At 40.8% G+C, this 21,007-nt stretch overlaps 1 protein-coding gene across 2 annotated transcripts in view; it reads right to left on the bottom strand.

Moving 5' to 3' along the window:
- Nucleotides 1-20,788, bottom strand: part of mpped2a (metallophosphoesterase domain containing 2a) — an 87,604-nt gene extending 66,816 nt beyond the window's left edge. The window contains exons 1-2 of one of the 2 annotated variants that reach the window (XM_059348792.1): nt 20,266-20,788; nt 17,594-17,892 (exon numbers count right to left, since the gene is read on the bottom strand). In XM_059348792.1, coding sequence (XP_059204775.1) covers nt 17,594-17,706 — 113 coding nt within the window. In that variant the 5' untranslated portion in view covers nt 17,707-17,892; nt 20,266-20,788. Of the gene's footprint in view, nt 1-17,593; nt 17,893-18,906; nt 19,557-20,265 lie in introns of those variants that run through there. The other variant, XM_059348799.1, reaches the window with a different exon arrangement.
- Nucleotides 20,789-21,007: the final 219 nt, after the last annotated feature.

The following is a 21,007-nucleotide window of genomic DNA, read 5'->3' as shown; positions in this document are numbered from 1 at the left end:
TTTCGAGCTTGTTTGTTGCCCATAAAATCAGTGGATGTGTGTGGCTGAATGACATGAGGGGGAATAAAGCGTGAAAATAAATAATCTTGCAGAAAGCGAGAACTGGAGAAGCAAAGCAGCAAGCAACACTCTCTCACAGACACACACACAACAAACATCAATTTCTGTCGCTCTACCAACGTCATCTGGTATAACTGATACGATTGGCTAAGAGCTACCTACAGACGTTTTGATAGACATTCTAAGCGCCCAATAAACGGCTCCGGAGGATCGTAAACCACACGTCCTCTACGGAGAAATGAACGGCTGGTTTCCAGATTAATCTCATTTGTGATTAGTCTGGTGTTAGCCAGGCTAGAGAAGAATTGGAATACTTTACAATAATCTACTGTATATAAATTAAAATCAACTGACGTTTTACCTTTGTCCAGCATTGTTGTCATGTCTATTTCTGTGTGGGCACATTTGGAGCAATGAAAAACTGTGTTCATGTTTACTCCAAAAGGCTAAAATGCAACGCCACATAACGGTGCCTGTCTAAACAGCTGCTTCTATTATTTTCTATGTAAATCCGCCACATTGTCAGCAGCGAGGGGCACATTCCCTGTGACACTTCACGCCACTGATCTATATCCAGCCTCGCTGACCATGAAAAACATGCATCCTGGTTCCCATAGCAGCACGAACTTCCTCTCCTCACCTCTTGCTATCACTCAAATGTGTTGATGAATGGATGACAAGAGAGTACTTGCTGAGGTTGAGAGATATCCCGAGCTATTAGACCAAATGGATAAAGACAATGGCAATAAAGATATGTCCTGGTGAGAAATTGGCTCTTCAGGGTGAGAAATCAAGTTTAAGTCTGTCTGCCAAGATTTTTAACTAATGCAGAGATGGAAGAAGTACTTAGATCTTTAACTTACTAGTAAAAACAGTAATGATACAGTGCTGCTGGCCAAAAACTTCTATCTTGATATTGGCCATTTCATCTCTTGGCAATGACATATTTAATGTTATAGCATGTTTTCTGGTCTGTATGAAATAACCACAAGGTAAAGTCTTTGTTTGTAAACTCCATGTTAGCAAAAACATATCTATGGTTTGCCTCAGCTTCACTTTCCATGTGTAGAAGATCAGAACGGAAATCGTCATTTAAAAAGAGTAAATACTGATGCCGTTTTCTCAGCATCCTGATAGAAACAATTTATATTTTTAGATCATTTTGGCAATATATACATCACCTAGCATTTCAGTATTTTGCACAGTACACAGCCAAAAGTATATGATCAATCGATGAAAGAATGTGAACATTAAACCTATATTTCATCCCCAAAAACCAGCGTCTTTAATATGCTGCTGCTGCTGCTACAGCATGTTGAAAGCAGGCTGCAGGGATTTGCTCCCGTTCAGCCACACGAGCATTAGCGAGGTCGGCTTGTGATGTTGGGTGATAAGGTCTGGCTCGGAGTCAGCGTTCCAGTTCATCCCAAAGGTGTTGGATGGTGATAAGGTCAGGACTCTGTGCAGAGCAGTCAAGTTCTTCCAACATCAAATTGGAAAAGCTGTTTCTTTATGAAGCTGGCTTTGTGCAGGGGTGCATTTTTAATTAACTGGAGCAAAAAGAGCCTCGTCTGAGTTATGAAAATATGTGAGCAAGCATGTGGACAGGGGAGTCCACAAACATCATTACTTGTAGTTTAACATAATATTTTAAGGCTGTGATGCTGTGGGGTTATGGTTGCCGTTGGTAGCCCCCCTTTCTCTAAGCCCACAAAGAGTTAATGAGGTCAACGACCTCTGAGCTGCCCTCTTGTCTCAGACAGAAACACATGTCAATCACAGTCCGGTCCAGTTCTCCTTCCATTTTCTATCAGCCACCACCTGCTGCCGGAGGATTACCCTCCAGTTTCTCCCACTCTCTCCTTCCTGTTCCTTCATTGTTAATGGAGTCGTCCTGCTAATGATTTCTCATCAATAAAAGGCCACCAGCGGTTGACGCAGACACCTAAAACCTTCCAGGGTCAAAGGGGAAACGGGGAAATAGACTGCTAATCAACTAAAGCTGACCTGTTCATACATGACAAACAGGATCAGGACTCGTACACTCACTGGTTCAAAGGGTGTCAGAAGGAAAAAAGGCACAAATTAATCAGACTCTACAGGCTGTGATTTGTTTGTTTGCAACTACAATACACATCGTTCACACGCCACACTCTGCAGGATAAATAACCCTCAAAATACCATCATGCATTCTTCTTATTTCTGCAATAAATGCCTGCTGATCACAGTTAATATATACAGCACTCTGCAAAGGTTTGACTGCATGTGAGCTGCAGATCATGACAATTTATATCATGAGCAAATTGACATTTCATTGCTACCAATTTGAATGCTAAAAACTTCTATATGAAACAGGATCAGGGCATTTTGAGGAAACTGTTTGATGGAATTATTGTCCGGAAACCTGCTTTTTGTAGCATGATGTTACCTCTTAAAATATGGATTAAATGCTTGAAATGTTTTTTCAGTCATTCATTTAATTACAATATCAGAACATTTAACAACATTCAGATCATTAAGGTCATTCAACCAGTTGCTTGAATGTGAATTTTTGCAGATTTTTTGTTTTGTTTTATTTGTTTGTTTAATATCATATACCTCAGCATTTTATGTTATTCCTGACATGGAAAATGTTGCAGCCCCTGATGATCATCAGGTAGTAAAAACTAATTGTGTGACATTAAAATGAGAGAATAATTTGTACTTTTCACCTGTTTAATAGTCAGTGTCAAACATTATAAAGTTAAAGTTTGTTTCACTGTGATTTAAAATGTCCAAGTAGGATGTGCAGACAAAAACAGTTTCTATGAACAAAACTAAAACCACAGCAGCTGATAAATGTAAATGGACGTCTGTACTTCACTGCCTTCTTGTCGAACTTCACAACAAGAACCGTGAGAGAACACTTGATTTGTTTGTGTCCACAAAGCTGCATTTATAGTTCATTTAAAAATATATATTGCAGGCAGCTGAACTGGAGACCAAACAGTCACTGTTCTACTGCTGAGCTCACACCGTTTTTTATTGCTCTTTCAGGAGAAACATCAAAACACAATGCTCCCCATTTCTTCTGTCTATAACCTCTGCATCAGCTCCCCTCCCCCTCATGTACACACACACGCACACGCACACGCGCACACACACACACACACACACACACACACACACACACACACACACACACACACACACACACACACACACACACACACACACACACACACACACACACACACACACACACACACACACACACACACACACACACACACACACACACACACACACACACAAAGCCACCGCTCACTCATCCACGGTGCAATACCATTTCTCTGAGAGGAGCAGAGAGCGCCTCTCTTATCTTCTGCATTTCAGCTGTCTGCGTTAATTCAATAAACTTCAGAGGAACAAAATGAACACAGGAATAACGGAGAGGGGGTTGGTGGTGGTGGGGGAGGTGGGGTTGCTTGAGGGAGCGGAGAAAGAGGTAAAGGTGGAAGAGAGAAACAAGCAAACAAGAAAACCCAACACGGAAAAAAGGGGCAAATAGCATAAACAGAATGTGGGTGCAGACACAAGAGAGGAGGGGGAAAACGAGCACAAGGGCACTTAAATATATTCAAATGAGAATTGATTTTAAAGAACAGTGAATGATGGCCTTTATGCCCTCCCCTCCTCTCCCCCTTTTACTCCATTTGTTCAGGCAGGGTGCGTCCTCCTCATCCCTCCCATAATGGCACACAAGTATGGCACACAAAGCCCGCGTTGGAATATCAGCACCGGAGAAACCTTCCGGCGCTGCGCTGGGAAATAAATTGCTTCTGCTAATGCCCCTTTCATTATGGCACAGCCCTTAATTGTGCTGCTGACAGCCCGCCTGGCTGCAGGGCGGATGGGAGGAAGGCTGAGGAGACGGGCACGAAGCGGCCTCGGGGGCCAAACACCAAGCAGCAGACTGCTGGGAGAATAAACTAGTGGAGCAGTTTGGACAGAAAGCACAGCTCACAGTAAAGAGGCGAGGTTTAAAAAAAACATGCCAGCTTCACTTTATGGTAGAGCTGCAAGGATTCATTGATTAAATTAATCGCCAGAGAAACATTAATCAGTTTGAGCATTTTTTAAAGGGAGACTCTGAATCCAGCTTTTTAAATGTAAATATTTTCTGGTTTCTTTACTCCTCTCTGACAGTTGAGTGTGAATAAAACATTTGAGGGCGTCTTCTTAGGTTTTGGGAAATACTGATTTATTTTCTAACATTTTATAGGACAAATCGATCAATCAAAAATGAGAATGACTGAGTTGCAGCACTGTGTCAAGCAAAGATGATTGTTTTTGACCTTTCAGTGGCTGTTATTTGTACGGCAGCATTAAAAAGCTTTGCATAGCTCTACTACACTAACTATAGCTTACGTTCCTTGAAAACAAAAAATAATCCTGGTTTGGAAGATATTTTCACGATAAGGAGTGAGTATTGACTCTCAAAACTGTTTCTTTACGGATTAAAAACTATTCAGTACTGTGTGTAAATATGTAAGATTGGCAAAGAATGTCTGTTCAGATTCATAGCTTTTAAAATCATGCTTAAGATGAAGAAGAAATTGCAAATTTTATCATTTACTTGGGCTTTATATGTTCAGCTACTTGTGTTTAGACCTTTAGAAGATTTGAGGCTCTTTTGGTAAATAAAAAGAGATTGCGGAAATGCATGTTCATATAGCTAAAGCAACATTTACATGTAGCCACCATTAGTTTTAGTTCGTTAGTAATGAAGGAAATGTAAATTCCCCGTGTGTAGAGCTGGATGCTGCACCTACCAGACAGTAAAAAGTCTCTGAACAAAACAAACCAATGACTGCATGCAAGTATAAAACCTAACAATTAAAGCATTAAGTCTCTGCTTCCTTTAAACAGAAGATGGAAGTGATCACGTCCCAAGAACAACAACAACTTAAACTTTGTTCCGTCTAATTCATTCACAGGACAGATTTAATGACTAATTTCCATTTCTGAAATCATTCAAACATTTCTAAACACTTTTTTTTTTAAGAGAAAGAGTGCAAAAGCTTTCATGAAGATCTCTGTGGAGAACTAAAATGACATGCATTATAAACAAAACACTGATTACCGGTAAAGGCAAACTAAACACACTCTAAACTGCAAAAACGGACGACTTGTCACGTTGAGAAGTTGCAGGCTCGGGCAGCTTCGCCTCCATTTCATGTCAAGAGGGAAGTGACATCATCGGGAGATCGTGCCCGGCGATGCCAGGCTCCGGGGAGCTCAAGAGGCCAAAATCTCAAAGACATCAAAAGGGCTTCAATCTCAAAAAACAGCAGACCTGTCCTATGTCAACTGTCACTTAACCCCTCCCTGCAACCAGCAGCACCGTCCCACCGGGCTCCAGCAGCAGGTCAGGGGTGGAGAGGGAACTTAATCAAGGGTTCTCCAGTTACAAAAGCCCCTCCACTCCTGCCGGCGAGCAGCGGCATGCCGACAGAAACAAAGGCCACGAAATGGGACTGGCTTTGTTCTCGGGAGACCTGAAGCCTGACTGCTGCTCCTCCACAAACTGTTTGGGAGGAAAATAGAACAATGGATGGTCGAGGTGAGAAGTAAACATGAGGCGGCACAGTTAAATGGAAACTCTCGCCTTTGATTAATACTCATAGATTTGAGGCCACAGAGGTATTTTCAATTCCCGAAAAGTCCTTTTGTGGTGCATCAATAGCCTGATAATCAGACTGAATATGGTTTTTACTTCATTATTCACTGTGACATTGTGTTCGCGTTAGATGTTTACTGTTCTGAAAGGGGAAGGAAGGTTATTTTCTTCTCAGTAGGGTCTGACGTACGAGTCCCAACAATGTAATTTTCAGTCCACACAATAGTAGCTGCTAGATTAACTTGTGAAAGTAGGTCTGGCTTTGCAAGACTATAATCAAAATAATGCACACTGGGCCTCATGCAAGTTTTCTTATCTTAACGTTCCCTGAATCACATTTTTTCAAACCCAAAATCTCTTCAAAGCAATGAAATTTGCAATGCATTAGTGGGAAAACTGCACGACTTCTACAACAGGTCGCTTGAATTGTGTTTGTACCTTTGACAAAATTCAAAATATGCAGAAATTCTGCAAGTTCTGCTACATCACTTGTACAAGCCACTTAAGAACTAATCTGTTAGCTGTGGAGAAAGGTCTAGCTGGCCCTATTATCGTTCTAATTTAGGGGGGGAGCGATTCTGCTCGTTTGTATTTCTTTAATTAATAACAATCGTCTTGGGCGGTAATAAGCCCAAATGCAGCAACGATGCTTCTGCAAAATAGATTGGGGAGAAAACTGATGGAGAGGAAAATATCATGTGAGAAAAGTGACCAATGGCAAGCCTATATCAACAGTCTACATGCGTTGAGCCTGACGATACGATATATTGCGATTTAACTGTTTAACTGCATTTTGCGTCAACAAAATTCAATTCAATTAAGAATTGAAATTCTCAGTCTATTCATCTCTCTTCAGTCTTTTTATTTCTCCACAATGAGAGTCAAACCAACAGACTGACCAACAAAGTATTCAGTCAAACTTAACTGAACTGATATCAAACATGTATGGACGACAACAACTGCAGCATTTTATCAAACTTTCCTCAGCTTTAAGCTTCGCTGCTCTGAATTTTTTTGAATGAAACATAAAAGTGTTATTTCGACAACTTCCTAACAGGACATCCTGACGCACATGGTGCCTATAGATCCCTTAGATTCTAGTTACGTATGATACCAGTATCCGGAAAAAAAACATAAATGGCAATAATACTGACGGCCCAGCAGCCGTCAGAATGCTTAATTTCGATACTTGGCGGCCATGAATGGATATAATATTGCCACGCAAAATATCATGATATTATGCTGTATTGATTTTTTCCCCCACCTCTAATATTTGCTGGAAGTCGTATCTTTTATTAGTTTATGTTGATTGTAGCTTTCTGGCAGTGGCTGACACAGCGTTAGTGGTTGTAAAACATACAATAATATCTGAATAATATTGAATTAACAATCTGCTGCAATCGGCCCAAGCTGACTCCATATGTTAACAAGGTTAAAAACCTGATTTTTACTGGAGCTGGTCTTCAAAAGGTTTCTATTATTTACGTCAACCTGTACCACCCTCAGCAGCTCATCTATCTCATCCACATCCAAAGAGCCGATTCTGGCTCTGGAGCGGGAAGAACAGAAAGAACCGTCTTAGCTGTATTTGAATCAATGAAGAAAAAAAAATTGGGTAGCAATTCAAAGGTCTGTAAGCAGACAAGAAGAACAAGTGTTTCCATTACAAATAACCAATCAGACCCATGTGATCCAAACAAACCTCACACAAAGAATCTGCGGAAAATCAGAGCAACGAGGGAAAACACCTCAAAGTTCTGAAAACAAAACGCAGAACATGTTTTAGCTTCTAAAAATGGATCATCGTCTGTCATCTGGAGACACTTTTTCACCAGACGACCACAAACAAGAACAAGAACCCTGGAAGGAGTTTACCTTCAGGTTGGAGCTGCACCACAAACTAATAGAATAACTGCATTGTAACAATTACTGTAAAGCAGCAACAGTGGAACCAGCCTGCAAAGAAAAAAAACTAAACCAAATGTTTGGGCTCAGTAGTTGTGTTTCTGGAAACCAAGACAAATAAGTGATATTTATAGTTGTGATGAAAATATTTAGCAAAATGAAAAACACAAGTGAAAGGAAACACAACAAACGACTGCTTCGCCCCCCAAAAAAGGTCAAACAACAAAACATGAAACAAACAGTGATCCACTTGAAACGGAGGAGCATTTTCTCTCTTAGTGTTTCTGTTTGAGATCCATTTACGCTGGAGGAGAGTTTGAAACACTTTCTGATGTGTTCAAGAGTGAATTAACCAACACAGGCGGTGACTGTTTGAAAGTCACACGATTTTTTTTCACAATTAAATCGCCCAATTATGTGAATATTTTCATCTTCAAAGCGCCCGCTGCCAAAGTAAACAAGCGTGTTTATCTAAAAACATGAAGCGGAGAGGCACGGGGTCTCTTCCTGGACACTCTATTTTGTGTCGTGTCACACAAGCAGTAAAGCCACTTTTATCAGCACGGAGATGGAAATGTCCTGTTTAGTTATCATCCGAGCACCTCAACCGGCTCTCTCTGTCCCGTGACTCAACGCGCCTCACTCCAACACACAACTCATTAATGGAAACTGCAAAAAATAGAAAAAGTGTTGATTTTTTTTTCGTGTGCATGAGCTTCAGAACTGGGGCTGCTCCTGGAACAGATCCTTATAAAAAATCATAAATCCAAACAATTTCCTCGACTATATTAACAGCATTCTTTCACTGCACTGAAGGAAATACAGCTCATAAAAAAAACTCACAAGGAGTTCATTAATAAAAACTAGGACGGTGTTAAAATGAATGTGTGAAGGCCGTGTTCTCCCGGCGCCGTTTCCTCGCCAGCTTGTGTTAGAATATCCACGTGTATGGATGCAGGCGGCGGCGTCATTAAATGATTCATACTTACGAGCTCCTCAATTATTCAGAGGGCGGGAATAATTAACAAGGCATCTGGCCGAGAAGGAGTTTGTTAAATGTGGATTTTTTTTTTCCTTCCAACATTTGAGGGTTTTTTTTTACCAGCATTGAAATTTATGTTTTGAGCTCACGTGTCTGGAGTGAATTATGTTTTATATAAAGTAAATAACTAAAAATAAATAAAGGATGCAGCATCTCTTCTGTGTTTACAAGTGATGCTTTTTAGTACCGCGGAAAACAATAATAGCCTCTGATTGGCTGCTAAGTGTTCACATTGTTCCAGTGAATGGTTTTTATGCCGTTCTAAATCGGGTAACCACAACAACAGCACTTCTGCTTTCTGCAACGCCACCAGTTCATCCACACCGGTAGAAAACTGACCCAAACATGAACTTAACTCTCCACAAATCTGAGGTGTCCTGATATAGAAAATAATAGAGGAAATGGCTCTGTACTTTGCAACATTTGTTGGTTTTGATATCCAAGTGCCATCATTTAATCTCCCTTAAATCATTCAGATTGTACAGACAAATTAACCCCAGATTTTTGGTCAATGCAGCAAATTGTTCTTCGATATATTCTTCTCTAATTACTCTTAAGTCAGTCCTATCTTCAGGATAAGTCCTGTCCAAACAAATAATCGTATCAACCAAAGATTCTTAGTGGCATCAAGTTATTTGATTTGATCTAAATCCCAATTTTACTAATTGCATTGCCAAAATAAACATTTGACCAAATTAAATGCAGATGCATTTGAGAAAACGGGTCATATTTTGTTGGAGAATGTGTTGTATAGAAGTATTTCTATATAGTGTCTCTACCTAAACAAAGTTACCGTATAAGCATCATCATTGAAACTTTTCAGTATGTTTGTAGGTTTTCCAAAGATAGATTCATTCCTTTTCAACAGCCTGTCAACAGAATTGAAGAACTGACTTAAAAGCTGAGATATAGACACAAAGCTGGTGGGAAACACATGCAGATCGTGATGCTTAAAACAAAAGTTTGCCAATGTTTCCTAAATGCTCCGACAGCTCTGAACTCAGCAGAGTAGCATTTTAAGTGCTATTAAGAAAAACCCTGTACGGGGAGTGGACAACAACTTAATGGACCAGGTTTCTCTTGCTGGCACCAGCACGCTGTGAACCCACACAGGGAAACACTCACACTCACATTTAATCTGACCAATTTGAAAAGAAGACCTTTTCTATGGGGATTGTGCCCTGATAGGACTATGCAAAAGTACTCAGAAGTCTGCTTTCTTATGGATATTTAACATTGAAGATAATAAAGAGTAAAATAAATAGCTAACACCAGTTTCAAAATCACCCCAAGCAACGTTTTCTGCATTTTATGTTGTGAAAAAAGTTTTCACATAGGCACGAAATGGACAACTTATGTCTCGGATATGCTAATATCAGCTGATGATATTGGTTGGCCAATTAATCAGTCAGGATTTTAAAAAAGCAGGGTTTACTGATTAATAAGAAAAGGAAAAACTCTTTATATTCGTATTTAGAGCGATGGTGTGACTGTCCACACAGCTGTGAAGTTCAGGAATATGTCTGAAATTTAGAGAAATTGGTATCATTTCCCTCCGACGTGCAAAGCCAAGATAAATAAGTGTTGTTAATACAGAATAAAGCTCCCCGTCTCCCGTCACTGACCCTGGCAGCAGCGGGGAAGTCGGCTTTCTCCGCTGACACAGTTCTGTTGGCTTGCCCGGCGCACACGGCCGGTGGGAAATAAATAAATTATCACTCTAAAGGCGTTAATGGCGTAATGCAGTTAAGTCATCGGGTGAGAAATGCCAACACATCTGCGATCAAGATCAACCACAAACAACAACGTTCCTGCACAATCCAATGTGGTGCACATGATTAGCTCCGTGTTATTGAGTAGCACTTTGGTTTGGATCACTTTCCTCCCTCAGCTGCCTCCTGCAGTCGCTTTCTTATGAAACTACGTCCAAGTTCTCCTGCATATTTTGAACAATATTTAATCTTAGCAGTTGTACAAATAAGCCTTAAACTCTGACAGTAATCATGTTAATACCATGGTTTTCATTCTTTACTGTCAGCCACGTGTTTCATTCCTCTGAATAAAGTGCATGTGCTAAAGTCGACTGCTGAGAGCTGGAAATCTGACCTCTGCCTTTTTTAGCAGCTGATATCAGAGCCGTATGGAGATGTCATGTATGTTTAGCCATGTAACAGGCATGATGTATGCATAATGGGGAAAATATGCCTTATGAAAATGTGCAACGTGTCCTTTTATGGTTTAAATTCGTCGTATACCATTTTTGCAAAAGGTCAAAGCCTTAAGTAGGCAGCAGGGAACCAATCATGTAAGACTAGTGTGTTCTGCTGTAACTAAAAAATAATAAGCACAAAGTCCTTGGTACTCAGGTAAACTTTCTCTCCAATAGTCTGTATAATAGGTTTTGTCCTTCAAGACATCTATGTTTATCTGTTTCCTGAGTGATTTCAGGTAGTTTCCATAACAGCGGCTGAAATATTGAATTAAAAAAGGTTCATTTTTAACAAGATTTGAGCTGAGCTGAAGGGATGCTGTGCAAAATGTAAATAAAAACAGTGTGTATTTGCAAAAAAAGATTTTATCATTTTGAACAAAATATCTTGTCTTTGTACTGTTCAATTGAATGAAGGTCGAAAAGGATTAGCAGATCATTGCATTCTGGGTTTTTATTCTACTTTTTACGGCATCCCAACTCTTTTGGAATCATGGTTGTAGTTAATAATTGATTATGGTTTATCAAGCAACTATATACAACATTTGCTGCAGCTTCACAAATGTTACTGCTTTTCTCTTCTGATTTCAGAGCTCCAACTCTTAGTCGATCAACAGAAAAATGATAATTGAGTAATTTTTCATGCAAAAATGGGCTTTTTAAAAATATTAAATTAAACTGAATATCTCCTATATCACCTAACCCCCCTGCACAGCTCCCCGGGCGCAGTAATGTGCTGTCCACTGCTCCTTGCATGGTGTGTTCACTTGTGTGTAAAAAAGGATGGGTTAAATGCAGACGTTGAATTTCCCTATTGTGGGATTAATTAAGTAATCTTCTTCACAATCACAACACTGAAGACATCACATAGGACTTTGGTTTATAAAATGTCATCCCAATTCCTCAAATGATTAATCAAGAAACTAATCAGCAGGTAAACCAATAAACTGAATATCTTTTAATGTGATAGACAAATTTATTAAGAAAACAATCATTAGTTGCAGCCCAACTAGGGTTTACATCTTATTAAGCATAACTGATTTTCTGAAGCTTTGAGAAGAAAATGAAATGATAAAAACAGTTAAAATGAACTGTCTAAATCAAAATATTGTAGATAATTTGCTGCAAATCTTTGCCCAATAACAGAGGACATTTAAAAACTTCTTAACTGCTTAAATTCAAAACGTTTCAGACTATTTCAGGGCTTGAGAAATGTTTAAACAGTCCGAGATCTCCAGTCTAGAGTCCTTTTAGTTCCGACTCTCTGACAGTGTGTCTGTCTGCGTCTGTGAGTCGGGCCGTCCTGCAGTCTGGCCCAGATCCTGCTCAAATTGGATTTGAAGCCATTAGTGTCCCAACTCGAAGCATATGTTCCAAGTTGCTGAGCATTTCACTTCACGAGACGAAGACGAGGGGGCTGAGGAAAAGAAAAAGAAAAAAAAAAACACAGACGGCGCAGAAAAATAAACCAGACGCAAACAGGGCTGGACTGAGTCTAACAGACAGACAGAGACGTCCCATGCGCCCAAGAAAGCCCACTTTGACTCCAGGGTCACGTTCCTGAGCATTAGTCTGCAACTGCCACTGTGTGTGTGTGTGTGTGTGTGTGTGTGTGTGTTTGTCAGTCTGAGTGTGTGCATGTTCTACATGCATGTTTTCATATGTGGTTCAGAGAGCGATACCTTCCACGCCACACAAAAGGCGCTGCTGTACTCCATCACAGAAATCTAAATATTCTGTCTAGGGGGGCAAAAACATTAGAGCAGGGATTGTATTTCAAATGGCGGGCAAACCCCGCGCTAGACTTTTTTCCTCTCTCTCTCTCTTTCGTTGCTGTCAGAGAAGCAACAACTTTATTTATGTCCAAATACTGTGGATGCAGCGAGCGAGAACCCCCAAGCAAGTCGGATCATTATCTCTCAAATCTAAACAAGCCTTTACTTTCCCAGAACAGAGCGCGTATTCTATAAGCACTTAAACATAGCGGGGGGATGGGCTTATAGGAGCAGGAGCGTGTGTATGTGTGTGTGTGTGTGTGTGTGTGTGATCCCGGGGTTCCCAGTCTGAGTTTAAGAATGGCAGGGTAAAACACTGCAGGCTCTGTGGAAGCCAGGAAACAGGCTAATGTATTTATCCAAACACATATCTGCTGAGAGGCCCCACGGCTTCAACACATCCCCTTCCTACTGGGGCTTCACCTCCAAAAACTACCACGGTGAAAATGGAAAAAACAGCAGGGCTGCGCAATGTGGGCAAACAAATTGATACACTAATTATTTAGATAAACACAGACTATTTCTTCATTTTTAGGAATTTCAACAGCATATCTGCACCTTGAACATGCTAGCACTATGTCGTTTTAATCAGTGTTTCTCAGAGCTGCAGACATTTGGATATCTTGTTTTCACTCCTTTAGTCTGGATCTTAATGCAACTGATAAATACTTTATTTTAACAATATCATCCATAAAGGTTGTCACAATACCAATATTTTAAACTTATAAAAACTAAAAACAAATGTCACAAAATAACATTTTTTCTTTGTAGCCTGGGGTTAAAAATCCCATTTTGGGGGCGTTCCCGGTGGCACACCTGGTAGAGCGCATACCACAGAGGCCCAGTCCTCGTAAGCGGGCGGCCCGGGATCGAATCCGGCTCGGAGCCCTTTCCCGCATGTCTTCCCCTCTGTCTCCCCCTTTCACTCTCAATATCTCTCCTATCAATAAAAAGCTACGAAATGCCCAAAAAAAATCTTAAAAAAAATTTTAAAAAAAATCCCATTTTGAATTTTTTTTGATAGCTTCTGTATTTTCGATACGATCAAATGTTGAGATCTTGTTATTTTAAACACGTTGCATTGAAAAAGTATTAAAGCATCGATACTTTTGATACCCCTAATTGTCCACAATCTGCTCTTTTTTTTTTGTCGTCACTTGGAATAAAACTAAACTGTCTCGAGATAACAAACAATAATCCACTTTTAGAAAATTCTGCCTTTTCAGGATTTCCCCTCTCGGACATCAAGCCGATTCATTCTTTTCCCACTTGTTTCTTTATTTTCCTACAAGAGGTTTTTATGTAAGGTTTCTCTGCTGCTTAAGGTCATCTGGTGCAACACTGCAGAATAAAAGGTGAGATGAACCGTACAGAGACTTTCCAGGGAACTGACAACAAAACCTGTCAATCACAGGAGCATAAAATAATAATAAATCCCCCAAAGTAAGCAGGAAAATTTCAGCAAAAATAGGCACAAAAATATTGTTTGTACTATTTGTATTTTGTGAAACTGAGGGAGCCTCTTGAAACATCAAACTAGAATGTGTTCTGGTGAATCCTCTGCTGTCTGCCACGTGTTAACCTTGATTCATATTGAAGGGTTTGGCCTGATTTATTGCCGTCTTCGTCAACCATTAAAACGGACTGATGTAACACAAACTGCGGGGTGACCTCGTCTCCTTTCTCCACACCGACCGGCGCTCGCTGTGCTGGCAGCCCCGCTCGCAGCTGAGGAATCCCAAAACAACACAGTGGCACAATAACGTGAACGCTGCCAACACAAGGAGGAAGGTAAGAGTTTACATCAGCCCACAATGTGACCATCTCCCCAAAATAATCCTGTTTACATGGACGTGATTATGCAGACAGAATTGTGGGAATCGAAGTGTTTGAGGTAAACAAAAGAAACTTGTTTGCCAGATGTTGTTGCGCCCCAAAGTGAGAAATCGCTCTTCACTCTGCACACTGTCTGCACAGATCCTTCTCCAGCTCTGATCTGTCTGACGTTTGTCTAAAAACATCTCCTATATGATGTTTATATATCTGCATGAGTGCCGTGTCTTTGCATGTCATGTAACATAAACTCTTGTCCTGTCCTGTTCTGAGCGTCAACCCCCACCGGCCGTTATTGGTTCAACTCAATGCAGATGCCACTTCACTTCCACCTCAGAGTTAACACGGACACAAGTGTGACCTGACCGCCGTCCAGCACCAATGTCTGACCCAGTGAGATGACTTTACAGGGTCTCCTATCTGAATTATCTTCTTCAGTCTTATCTTTAATTTCAGTCTGGTCAGAGATTGCCATAATTATACATCCAGAGATTAAGCAGCTAAACTTCTAAATCACTCCTTTTAGATTTAGCAGTTCTGGAGCAAACACCTTTTTTTACAGGGTTCATACAGCTTTTAAAGAATAATTCAAGCACTTTCTAATTTTTTTTAAGATATTGCTGTAGTTGCTGTTTTATGCATGATTTTATGGCTGTCTCTCGGTTTAGGTACCTTGAAAATGTTTGAATTTTACTCTTAAAATCATACTTATAACAGGGAGTACAGCAACATATTTATCTGTTTAAACAACAAGATGGATTAAAATGAACATAATAATCTGTTTATCCTGGAAGAATGTTACTGTTAAAAACTTTAGAGCTCATGGAAACTTTTTCAGTTCTTTTACTCTTCTCATTTAGGGTTCGGGTCTGCTCCATGTCCGGTATAAAACACCAGAAGACAACAGACAAATATGATGACGGGTTGTTTCATTTAAAATATTTTTGGTTTGCATGCTTGATTGTGTAGCTGAAACACCAGATTATGCTAAAAATCAAGCATTTTTCGAAGTAGTATATTCAAATTCAAGGTTATCCCTAACCTTTTAAAACAGAAATGTTAAAAAAAAGAAGCATTTTCAAAACTTTTAAGTAGCCAGTTTTAAAAGCTGCTGCTGCTTTCAGGAACAGTGTTTCAGGCTTGTGGCTGTTTAACTGTCAATCATAAGTCCGCCTTTTTGCTTTTTAGGACAAAAAGGCTCAAGAATTTAATTAATTATGTCAGGACTTATTAATTGTTGCATTGACTCAACTGTCAAATCTGTTGTTAACAAAGACTACAATGGCAATTATGTAATTAGTGCATGGTGTTTGCATTTCTCACGTTAATGCAGTGAGGGATTTTCTAAAATTAAAGTTAATATCGAGTGTAAAACCAAACAAACAAACAAACAAACAACAAATCTAACCATCTTGCAACATATTTAATAGTCTTACTTCAGGCATACACCAATTACCTGCCTACCGCCTCACTGTTGTTTTGCTTCTTTTTTTTTTTATAGAAATAAAAGTAACTTTGTTGAGCATGAATCAGTACACACGCTCATTAAATAACAAAACTCAAATTTGTAAAGGACAAGCTTTGTTTGTTTCAAATAGCTGCTGCACCAAGTGGTGATTCAAAAATAAACTGAAAGTGTCTGCAGGAGTCAGATTTCACTTATCACGTGCCGTTCAGACAGAGAATTGACTAACAAGATGATGTCGGAGGATTTTGTGACAAAGTGAAAAGCAAAAGCACTTATTTGGCAATATTTTGGATTTAAACCCAGTCGAGGAATACCTTGCATGTCCAGGGTAATCTGTAACACTGGTGTTGTCATTAGTTTATAACCAGTGGAAAAATGTCCTCACCTCCCTAATATTTAATTTGTTGCACCTTTAATATAGAAAATGCCCAAGGGGGAAACTGAAAAAGGCTGAAGGAATAGTTGCGTTTCCAAAAATAACTGTGCCTTTAAACAGCCGAATCAACCAAAACCCCACAAAGAATAAAGTGAGAAACAAATCCACTATGATGACAGTGAGAGCAGCAGACAGGCAGCACTCTGCTGCTCTCCTTCAGTCACTTCCTGTCCCTGCTGCAGGTTAACTTCTTACACAACACACTCAGCAAATATAAAACATCTCGAGCACGCTGACTGTGCATGTAACCACAACCAACTATCACTGAATATAAAAAGACAAGAAACTGCTATAATTAGGAGAAGACACAAAGCATGCAAACACGTGTGTTAATATCCGATCCACAGATAAAAACACACGGCGCTATGAGGAGTGTGTGTGTGTGGCGAGGGGCTGACGGGTCACAGCACTCTGACCCACTAATGAGAGGCAGAGCGTAACCGCATCAGACAAGAGCCACGCTAAGTAACTGGTCTGATAAATAAATAAAAAGAGGGCTCTAATGTGGACAAAGCGTTCGTGCACCACAATGACAACATGGCACAAACGATAACAGTCTCATAGGGAACAGCGGTGAGCTGTCCGCGACACACGACAGGGAGGGAAAAAAACTCAAAGTCAGAGAAGCTTTTACTCAAATATGTGTGAACCTTGGAAAGCATTTAGTTTCCAGTGTAAATGCTGGTTAATGCATGTTTTAAACAACATTATTCACCTGCAAACTTCTTCTAAAAGAGCAACTTCCTCAAATGTCACACAGGACAGTTATTGTGTGCAGTGTGGTCTCTGTGCTTGTTATCAAAATTTGTCCTTGATGGCCACCGTACTCTCTGAGCTTGAGCCAATTAAATCAAAGTATAAACAAAGACTCTGCATCAAACAGGCTCCTGATTGGCTTCCTGTTGCAACTAAAAATGTCTATATTTTTGCTTTTTTTCACCCCCATGGTCTTAGTTATAACATCTTTCAAAATATTTGCAAAACCAGCCTTTAACCAAAAACTTAAACCAATAAAAAGTTAAATAAAATTAATAAAAATACAAAAAAGATTTGGATGAATGTGTGTTTAAAAGTTATAGTTCTTCCATTAGTCCAGTTAAGTATAAAACACATTTAATGAAGTAAATATGATTTTAGCAGGTAAAAATCATCTTATTTTTTAATTTTGCATGTCAGGTTTGTGCGAGTGTGTGCGACACTTACATGTGGACGTGTGGAGGTTGGAAGCGGCTCTGGTTGATGTTGTAGTGTGTGAAGGCCTGCGTGGGGTTGGAGCTGTACTCGTCCACCGTGATGGTCACTTTGCCATGAGCCATCCTTCCGCCGTTTGGACATGAGACGCCGTTCGTTCACCGGGATTCAGCAGCGAGCCGTGCAGCGGTCATCCTTCAGAGCCGCTCAGGAAAAGCCCAGGAAGTCTCCCAGCAGCAGCAGCAGGAGCAGCAGGAGAAGCAGGAGGAGCAGCGACCCAGCCGACCGACTCCACCAACACACACTGCAGTCTGCACCGACAGGAGCAAAAACACACACACACATCAGCTGCTATAACAAGACTACAAGGAATGCACACACTCTTAAATAAACTCGTTAGAATGTCTTTTACATAAGCAAATAAAAACCTCTCTGAATACATTTAGACACATTTTTACTGTTAAAAAAATAAAATGCACAGGCTAAAACAGGTGGCTTGAAGAGCTGAAGTGACAGAGCACACACATCAAGTAAACATAGGATCTTTATCTAATCATTTCCAATCACTATGTCATCATTACTTTATGCTGCAATTACAGTTTTCTGTTTGCAATGAAAGAGCACAAACAGAACTGTTTTTGGCTGTGCCACAATTTAATTTAGCAAAAAAAAAAAAGGAATTCCTGAAAGAGCTCATCAAACCATTCTTCACGAACTCCTAATTAAAAAAAAGCAGCGAGGCAACTTTAATATAATTAGCAAATTTATTCTAGCTTTTCAAACAATATGGCATTTCGTTAAGTGATTCAAAATATCTTTCAAAAATGAAACACTTGACTATTAAGGCGACAATTTACAATCTGGGAGGCATGTTTTTAATTGCTGCTCTGTTGCTCATAACCCAGCTGGTTTTTAAATGCAAACTAATATATTCAAAATAGAAAATACCGCAGGCATAGCCTCTAAGGCATTAGCCTGCTGAAATTAAACCAAGCAACAAAGAAAAGCTGCAAGTTTAATTCCCCTGCAAACCCTTCAATAAAACAAGAAATTCTTCACCTTGCATGCACAAAACAGGTCTGATGATTACCCCCGAAACACGCCAAAATAAAGCATAAAGTTCTGCTTTTGTTAATCCAGGCCTGGTGCTCTAATTCTGAAATGAACCAGGAGCAATCAATCTGCCCACTGAGCCCACTTTGGTATATATGCATAACCGTACAGTCAAGACTAAATTAGGTAAAAACACACTTAAATTCTGCAGCGAAAAGCATCCAAAAATCCTGCACACAAGTGTGGCGTCTGCCTCCTCAGAGCTCACTCACCAGGGCTTCGATGTGTCTCTCCTTTGCAACCCTGAGCTTCCCTCCTGCCTGACCTCCCTGACTGATAGTCAAGTGGCCACTGTGGGCTTGACAAGCTTTTTATACCAGACCTCCTGATGCACCCACGAGCATGAAAAGAAGAAAAAAAATGCCCTCAATTTACAACATCTTTTTAGGGAGGGTAATCAGCAGCTCCAGAGTTCATTTGATGGTTAAATCCTGTGATGTAGTGGTGGAAAAAAAATAAGAAAAGACGCTCTGACCTCCAGTTGTTGAATATCTTAAAAGCAAACAACTAAAAAAACTGTCCTATTTTCACAAAAGCATTGATTTATGTTTTTCTGGGTCAGCTGCATGCCACTTCCTATGATATGTGCAATGAATTTAAGTCAAGAAAGATTTATGCCAATCTAAAAAAAAGTGGGAAAACACAATTCCTGCAAATATTTAAAAAATAAAAAAGCTCTTTAGATTGAAAAAGTTAAAATAATTACTCTGTTTTAACCCTTGCTGTTGCATAAGTTTGCGGCTCTCCCTGGGCCTTAAAATGTGTTACTTAAATTTAAAAGCTGCCCTGTCATATGCGTTGAATACACTTCACCTCCAAGGCAAAAATATAAAACATTTACTACTGCTGCTGCTTCAAGGAAAATGTGCTTTTTTTGTTGCAAATGCAGGCCGATTTTGTGTGCAGCATGCTCCACGGGCTCCTCGCCGTGTGCAGGCTGTGTGTGTGTGTGTGTGTGTGTGTGTGTCTATGTGTGTGTGTGAAACTCGCTTCGCTCGCCTGTCTGTCTCTACCTTGTGGCTACAGTAGCAGCAACTAGCTCTGTAGCTTAGCCTGCTAAACCTGCCCTGGCAATGGATTTTTTTTTATTATGCAGGCTGTAGCTTCGCACTGAGCTGCTTTTCTATAACGGCGGTGCACACACACATTGTCAGTCCTTGTCTTTGAATACACACAGAGACCCCCTCCTGATACACACCATATAGCTAACTTCACCAGTAGAAACCACTCCGGTGAGCAGAGAGGGTAAAAGGCGAATAAATTGACCCTTTCTGATACCATGCATATACACGATGTGTGCTATGCGCCTCTTGCTGTTTGCAGAAATGTACACAAAAAGATCCGTGCGATCCTGAACTCTGCTCCTGGAATAATAAAAAACACCCAAAGGTGGTCAGTGTCACGGCACCGCCGCGCTAACCTCTTGCTCGTCCTCGTAAATGACAAGCCACCTTTTAACCGACGGCTTTGTGTCAGGAATTTCTTTTTTTTTTCCTCCCCGTCTCCCCCTTCTCTCTCCACCTCTCCCTCCCTCTTTCTGTGCTCAAAGCAAAGCGGAAAGGTTGCTCTACCTTCGTCGTGTGGGGTTTTTTGTGCGTTTTTTATCTGGCCGGAGAAAGAGTGTCGGGTCGGGGTCGCCCACTACGCGGCGGCGGCGGCAGCAGCGGCGGCAGTGCAGGAGGCGAAAGGACGCGGGTCCATGCGGCAGCAGCAGCCAGGAGAGCGGGTAGGTTCCAGAGCGGCCGTCCGGGGGTTGCGGCAGTCTGGGCGGATAGGGCAGAACCTTCGACCCGGCGGGACCTCGGCTGGCTCCTGTGGAAAGAAACCAGACAAGAGAGCGGAGGGGAGAGAGAGCCGGAGAGGAGGGCGAGAGACACTGACAGACAGCGGGGAGAGAGCGAGAGAGAGAAAGAGAGAGAGAGCAGGCTCGGTGTGACGGAGGGGGAGCCGGAGTGCAGTGAGTCGGAGCTGCCACTGGGGTCAGAGAGCAGAGAGAGCAGGAGCGAGCACAACCCCCCGCCACCTCCCGTGCGCGCGCCCTCACCGGCGGGCACACGCGCGGCGAGGCGCGGGAGCGAAGGAGGGAGGGGAAAGGAGGAGGAGGGCGCTCGCGCAGTCCCGCTCTACCGCCGTGCTGCATTTACGTACTGACGGAATTGACACACTTCTACTGTGAAATTGATTAAATTAACTTTATATATAATTAAATGATTATAGTAATGTTCCAAGCTAGGGCTGGGACATATGGAGAAGATCATATATCACAATTTTCTTTTCAACATGTTGATATTGCAATGATACTATTGGTGATTT

The sequence above is a fragment of the Centropristis striata genome, chromosome 2 (genome assembly GCF_030273125.1).
Source record: "Centropristis striata isolate RG_2023a ecotype Rhode Island chromosome 2, C.striata_1.0, whole genome shotgun sequence".
Lineage (NCBI taxonomy): Eukaryota > Metazoa > Chordata > Actinopteri > Perciformes > Serranidae > Centropristis > Centropristis striata.
Note: the sequence above shows the minus strand (reverse complement) of the source record. Positions and strands in the feature narration are given on the sequence as shown.